Source organism: Berghia stephanieae, chromosome 12, assembly GCF_034508935.2.
Source record: "Berghia stephanieae isolate SIO BIC M18660-M18661 chromosome 12, UCSD_Bste_1.3, whole genome shotgun sequence".
NCBI classification, from domain to species: Eukaryota; Metazoa; Mollusca; class Gastropoda; order Nudibranchia; family Aeolidiidae; genus Berghia; species Berghia stephanieae.
In genome coordinates this window covers 34,622,223-34,629,722 of record NC_088371.1, presented here as the reverse complement: position 1 = coordinate 34,629,722, position 7,500 = coordinate 34,622,223, and the positions used below count along the sequence as shown (strand labels likewise).

General features: G+C 34.2%; 1 protein-coding gene across 7 annotated transcripts in view; it reads right to left on the bottom strand.

The window, feature by feature from the left end:
- The window catches only part of LOC144958053 (centrosomal protein of 70 kDa-like), a 39,862-nt gene that overhangs the window by 28,578 nt on the left and 3,784 nt on the right, over nucleotides 1–7,500 (bottom strand). For 2 of the 7 annotated variants that reach the window (XR_013642323.1, XM_078889641.1), the window contains exons 2-6: nucleotides 4,863–4,928; nucleotides 3,560–3,659; nucleotides 2,317–2,443; nucleotides 1,654–1,750; nucleotides 1,099–1,272 (exon numbers count right to left, since the gene is read on the bottom strand). Coding sequence is in view for 6 of the 7 variants with exons in the window: in XM_078889641.1 (XP_078745767.1) it covers nucleotides 1,099–1,272; nucleotides 1,654–1,750; nucleotides 2,317–2,443; nucleotides 3,560–3,659; nucleotides 4,863–4,928 (564 nt within the window). In the remaining variant the exon portion in view is untranslated. Of the gene's footprint in view, nucleotides 1–1,098; nucleotides 1,273–1,653; nucleotides 1,751–2,316; nucleotides 2,444–3,559; nucleotides 3,660–4,847; nucleotides 4,929–5,771; nucleotides 6,154–7,500 lie in introns of those variants that run through there. The other 5 variants (XM_078889642.1, XM_078889644.1, XM_078889645.1 and 2 more) reach the window with 5 other exon arrangements.

Genomic DNA, 7,500 nt, shown 5'->3' with positions numbered 1-7,500 from the left:
GTCGGAAATCCAACAATAGACGGAAGATTTACAGGCCTGATATAGCACAATATCCCCTGAACATTTACAACGCGCTTTACAAGAGGTCCCAAGCTAACAGCAACAGGACGAGATATGATGCTTTTAAGGCAATATTTTTTTTTACAACGAGACAATGCTGTTAGTGGTCATTTTTTTACACCTGAGTATGGTGAGAGTAAAGAGCCTTTTGCAAGGACTCAACAGTGAACTGCTTAGAACAGGACTCAAACCCTGGACCTTCCAGTACAAAGGCAAGTGTCATACAACTAGACTAAATAGCCGTACATTCACTGCCTAATACCCCAGCTCTTGGGTGAAAACCTTATTGCTTTATTTACCAGACTCGTTTTTTTAGGAAAAAACAATGAGCTGAAATATTTAAGTGGTGCAAAATAAAAAATATTTTGCCTTTTATGGGGCAGTGTGGCTCAGCGGTACGGTCTTTGCTTCCTACCCGAAAGGTATCGAGTTCGATCACCCGCCGCTACGCTGTGTGGCCTTGAGCAAGTCAACTCGCCTTAGCTCAATTCACGGTGCTGCACTGCAGCTGACACCTGGGTTATTCCAGTCTTCCCTTGGAATAGACCCTAGAGACAAATTTCCCCTATGGGATGAATAAAGGGAATTTTATTTTTTTTAAAGTTATTTATTTATTTTCATTTCTGGATAAGATTTATTGGCTCCCTTTATTATGCTGCTAAAGCCGCCAGAATTTCACCTCATCTGGCTCTCTGTATTTGCCAGGAAATATTAAATCTTTGGAATGAAACAATACAATCTATGGAGTACGAATGTTTCATTCGCAAGCCATTTGTCAGGTGAAAAATAAACAATGGAATGTTGACAACATATGGCCTGCTGGAGGGGGGAATAACAATAATAATAATAATAATAATAATAATAATAATAATAATAATAATAATAATAATAATAATAATAATAATATATATACTTCATTCATCCCAAAAAATGGAAAATCGTTTACAGAAACATTATAAAGCGCATTGAGCACGGCAAATATGTGAAAATGCGCTATATAATGTTCATATTTATCTTACATCATCGATTGTTCCATACCTCCAAGCCTAGAGTGATTAACTCCCTTTTCAGCCTATCAATTTCCTTCTCCTGCTCTTTGACCTGGGCTTCCAGTTGGCGACACCTAGCACCGATGGCCGACTTGGTATTCCTCATCCTCTCTCCATCCTCGGCCAGCTGGGAAGACGATCTGGAGCATTCTTCCTCTAGTTCCTTGAATGACGAGGAATATAAATCAATTAACAAAACTTCACTGTGCCCCCCCCCCCCCCCCCAATTACTTTTACTAAACTTATTTATCACGAATGCAATAAACATAACAACCATGGAATATTTCAAGGTACACTTATTTGTTACTCAATACATCGACGGACAACGTCACTTTCTAACCATGAAGCATGCGCTTCATTAAAAACTAGAGGTGCCTAACTGGCGTCATGCCCTGTCCTTCATGTTAAACGTTGCTGTTGGCCAGGGACCCCTTGTACTTGTAAAGCGCTTTGAGCACGTTCAGTGGATATTGCGCTATATAAAAGCTAAAGTTTAAAAAATGTTTTTACGTCTGCCATAGACCAAAGGGAAACAACTCTTTACCTGGACCCTGGATCTGGAACATTCCAGCATAACTTTGATGTCCTTGGCTTTTGACTTGGCCTCCTCTGCTTCTGTAGTCAGCTGTTGCATTTGTCCTCTGAATGAATGAATGAATGAATGAATGAAGGAATGAATGAATGAATGAAGGAATGACTAAATATATGATGAAATGGATCAAGAGATGAAGGGATGAGTGAATTAATGTATTGATACATGAACGACTAAATACATAAATGGATGAAATAATGAATGAGAGGATGATTGGATGAATAAAAATAATAATAAAATAAAATATCCTTTATTCATCCCATACGGGAAATTTGTCTTTAGCGTCTATTCCAAGGGAAGACTGGAATAACTACTTGCTCAAGGCCACACCGCGCAGCGGTGGGTAATTGAACTCGGTACCTTTCGGATAGGAAGCAAAGACCGTACCACTGAGCCACACTGCCCCTTAACAGAGAGAGACGGCATTTCAAGATGGACAGCTGTGCCAAATATTTCTCTGCCGTCTGTCTGGACTTTAAGTGATGTATTACTGTCTTTATTGTTATTTTTGTTATTGGCTGAAAAAGGGTTTTGAGCCTGAAACGTTCTGTCTTTGGTATTTTTTGAAGCTGTTATATTCATTACTGGTTATACGTCCAACATATAAATTCATACCTTAGCTGATCGTTAGCGTAAACAAGATCCTGAGTGATGGCTTCCTGCCTGTCCGAGTTGTTGATGAGCATCGTCAGGGTGTGGCGTAAAGATTCACTTGAATCCAAATCGAGACATACATAACGACCTTTAAAGACAGAAAGCATTGCAAATGATTCAAAGAAGAAAAAATAAATAAGAATGAGACAATTCTCTCCTCAGCTGAGAGTGCGGCTATGTGGTCTAGTGGTATGACACTCGCTTTCGGATCGGAAGGTCCTGGGTTCGAGCCTCGCTCTGTGCATAGTTGAGTCCTTGGAGAAGGCTCTTTATTCACATTCTCTCACCATACTCAGATGTTAAATGAGTACCTGGCCATTAACAGCGTTGTCTCTGTCCGAAAAAAAATTGTAATTTCGCCTAGGAGGCGTCACGTCCCGTCCTTCATGTTAAATGTTGCTGTTGGCCAGGGACACCTTGTAAACGCTTTGAGCACGTTTAGTGGATATTGTGCTATAAAAAAAAAGCTCAAAAAAGCCCACTGTTGGATTATAAAAGAACCTATTTATGATTTAGCATCAGACCTTGTTTGTGTCAGAATCAAATCTCAAATGTATTTTGATTTTGCATATTATATATATATTTGCATATTATATATATGTATATATATATATACATATTTGTATTTTCAAAAACGATTTTTTGTTTGTTTTGCCCACAATTCAATATAAATAAAGTACACGACTACGACAGAGTCCTTCCTATAACGCAGTTGATAGAACACTCTGTTCACATCCCAAAAGGACCACTGGCAACTGTCTGGATGGCTCAATGCTGAGGCACATTTATATATAATTAGTGTTTTATACACACCTATTGACGTGTGTTCAGAGCCCTCTGTCCATTGTGCGGTGGATGCGCAGCATAAATGTTAATTATTATATCACTATTGCTATTATTATTATTATTATTATTATTATTATTATTATTATTATTATAAGTACCGTAGTAGAGGTTGTAGTAGAAGTAGTAGTAGTAGTAGTAGTAGTAGTAGTAGTAGTAGTAGTAGAAGTAGTAGTAGTAGTAGTAGTAGTAATAGTAGTATCATTATAATTATTATTATCATCATCATCATTATTACTAAATAAAGTATAGATGTTAATTATTATATCATTGTTATTATTATTATTATTATTATTATTATTATTATTATTATTATAATCATCATCATTTACATTATTATTAAACAAGCAAGCAAACTGACCACTTTGAGTAGAAATTTCCTGAGAAGGAAGAATACGCAATGTGCTGAATCCATGTTTCTTGAAGTTCCTGTTTATCAACATCCACTCATGAACTTCTCCCTGAGGAATTTATAAATAATAATAGTAATAGTAATAATAATAATAATAATAATAATAATAATAATAATAATAATAATAATAATAATAATAATAATAATAATAGTAATAATAATAATAATAATAATAATAATAATAATATAATAGTAATATAATAATAATAATAATAAATATAATATAATAATAATAATAATAATATAATAATAATAATAATAATAATAATAATAATAATAATAATAATAATAAAAATAAATAACAATAATAATAATAATAATACTAATATCAATAATAATATCATCATCATCATATAAATAATATGTTTTGTTTGTTTAGGAGTTTTATTTATATAGGTCATTTTAGAGCCATTAAAAAGGAAGAAATTAGGGGAAAAGTAGATCTGAATTTAACATCGCCAAAGAAAAGGTAAGGGAACTGGTTGAAATAGGGAACAGAGGATCCATGAATAATCCATCACTGTGGCAATTTTGACATTACCTGAAAGTCCAGTCGAGGCACATACACACAAAAAAAAAAAGAAAATAAATAAAATAAAATTGTTAAAATTCGCTATTAAGGATAATCTCAATTGCTTGCAAAGATACAATTCAATTTATCCAAAAGCTTTAACTAATATAGTAAATAACAGAGATGATTTACAAGGAAAAAAAATCTCTCTAAAAAGAAACCAAGCATTTGATATAATAACGTTTGGACATGGTGGGTCACACATAATGACTGGTCTTCAATAATGCCAATCTCATCTTGAAAGTTATGTATAATATCATTACAACACAGTATCTTGTCAAAATAGCTCAGATGGTATAGTGCTCATCTCGCAAGCAAAGGGAGTGGTTTTGATCTGGGATGAGGTTAAATCATTTATGAACCCCCAATAATGAATTGGTAGCAAGGTCTTTTAAATCTGGCAGAAAGTATTTTGTGAGGGTAGAGTGCTCATTTCGCAATCAAAGGTAATGGTTTTAGTCTGGGATGAGGTTAAATCATTTATAAACCCCTCAGTAATGAATTGGTAGCGAGGTCTGTTTTAATCTGGCAGAAAGTATTGTGTGAGATAATTATACTGTCTTGTCTAACAGGCAGCTTGCAACTGCAGCTGTCTGTTTGACTGTATAATGCAACAGAAAGCAGGATAAATATTGGTCTTATGGATTACATTTTTAGTCTACTGACACAACTCATTATAACCTTTGTAGATTTCGGTGACTCTCCAGTGATGGATGATTCATCCATTATGTTGTCTTTGCCAGTGTCCTGAAAAAAAAATAAAGAGAATAAAAATATATAACATATTTTGATAGATTCATGCCAAAAAAAAAGAGTATATTTTAACTTACAAAACTGATAAAGTGAATGATTATCTAGTTACTTGTTTCTTAAACCTTTAGCTTGACAAAACACAGAATAAAATGCAAGGGAAGAAATGCAAGTGAAGAGCACAGAGGGCACGAAGGAGCAGAATCACATTTTAATATTTAAAATCTAAACACACAATTTGTAGAGAGGTGAACATTTTATTCTTAATTTATATTGTATAAAATAGAAAAGTTCATCTAACTAAAAAAGCTAACTAAAATAAATATGCTGAAATATGATATAAAATAAATATTCCCCCATCCCATCCAAAATTAGAGTGTTACTCCGTAACCTTGTGTCATTTGTTATCTCATTATTTATCTATTAGAACAAAAAACCCAAATGTTTTTAAAATTTAGTCAGCGCTGCCGACTCATCGCCGACTGATAACAAAACGTCTTTCTGCTTTTGGATGGAAACTGTTTGCTTCACATATCAATTTTTCTTAAACCTGAGACTTCCTTCAGACATTTTTGTTTATTACAGTTCTGTAATTTATCTTCTTGACAAATGAAAATCAACATTTCAGAGAAAAAAAATGTGAATCTGCTTTGCCGAGGGAGCTAAATACATGTAGGTATTCTAGGGTGGTCTGAAGAATTTAGTATAGCCTGTAAAATTATAAAATTATTCAAATGTATGTATTTTCATGATAATTATAATTAATATGGTTCAACCCTGAACACATTAATTTGACTCAATCAGATGGATGGGGGCTTGACATTACATTTAATTCGATACCTTTATATTTATTTGTATATCTATGACAAACGTTTCCAGAGTTATTGATATTTGTCTGTTGGAATTTTAAGTCCCTTTTACTACAGAGAGAATCTGTGATTTCTCTACTCCCTTGAAAACAGCATCTCATAGCAATTCAAAACAAGAAGTTTTAGGCATTGCAGTTGAATGTTTAACCACAGAGTTTTCAATGAATTTGTCAATTAAAAAAATAAATGGCATATTTAAAATTTAAATGGGTTTCATTTCAAATGTCTGAAAAGGGGGTTTATTTTCATATTATTCCATGACTAATAATTATGGAAAAAGTAGGGTTAAGTGAAAATTTATTTTTAACACATGAAGTTCTCTTGTCCTAAAAAGTTGGGTTGATGATGGCGACGGCAAATAAAATAAAGGCTGTCATTATCCCCAGACACCCGTCTGGGGATAATGAAAATTCGTTATCCCCAGACACCTGTCTAACCAAATTTCGTTATTCCCAGACAGATATTTGAAACTCCGCTCTTTTAAACAATTATCCACATTCCAGAATATGGACTGTTTCCAAATGCACATAGAAATAAGGAAAGTTAATAAAATATCTATTAAAAACATAAAATTAATCAACATTAAATCAGTTGTTACTATATATACACAATATGCGTCGACTTCGAAGTGGGTGTCATGGCCGAATGGTTTAGTCGTCTGCCCTGGAAGTTTTACCAGAATCGACGTTGCGGGTTCAAACCCTGGTTCCGCCACTTTTTTTTTTTACATTCCGTCTTCTTTTTACAGAACGGTGGAAGGGATAAATGTTCCATCCATCCTCCCCCCACCTCTTTTTTTTTTTTTTAAAACTGTCTCTCTCTCTCTCTCTCTCTCTCTTAGTAGTTCCTTTCTAGTTTCTAGCAAATTGTTATAATTCGTCCCAACTCTGATCTCAAAAAGTGTCTAAAAAGGATAAATAATTAAAAAGCAAACAAACAGAAATAGTGAGAGAGCGACCAAATGGTCAGATAGAGGAGAAAAAAACAAACAATAATTAAAAAAAAAAAAAAAATTTTTAAGAAAGTCATGCTCAGAAACGGAACAAAAGGTCAAACAAAAAGGAGAAAAGAATAGACTCGCACAAAAAAAAAAAGAGGTGGAGGAAGGATGGATGGGACATTTATCCCTTGCAACGTTCTGTAAAAAGAAGACAAAATAAAAAATTAAAAAAAAAAAAAAAAAAATTTTTTAAAGTGGGGGAACCAGGATTCGAACCCACAGCGTCAATTCTGGTAAAACTTCCAGGGCAGACGACTAAACCATTCGGCCTTGACACCCACTTTGAAGTCGACGAATATTGTATATATGTAGTAACAACTGGTCTAATGTTGGTTAATTTTAGGAACTGTGTTTTCAGTCCACCAGTGGACTGAATACACCGCCGTGTTTTCAGTCCACCAGTGGACTGAATACACAGCTGTGTATTCAGTCCACCGGAAGATATTATAATTATACGGGCTAAACTGTTAGACTGAGCGCGAGAAGGCGAGGTGGCCGGCTGATTTAGCATAGCGTAACTAACCGGGGTGGGGTGCGTTAGGAGTTCAAGCTCCTTTCTAGGCATAATATTTTCTTTCTTTCTTTCTTTTTTTTTTTTTTTTTTTAGTACTCCTTTGGCAAACAAATTCTTAATTTTCAACTTCAACATGTTGACACCATTCCTAGTGACTTGAAAAGTTTGAACGACATTTAACATTTT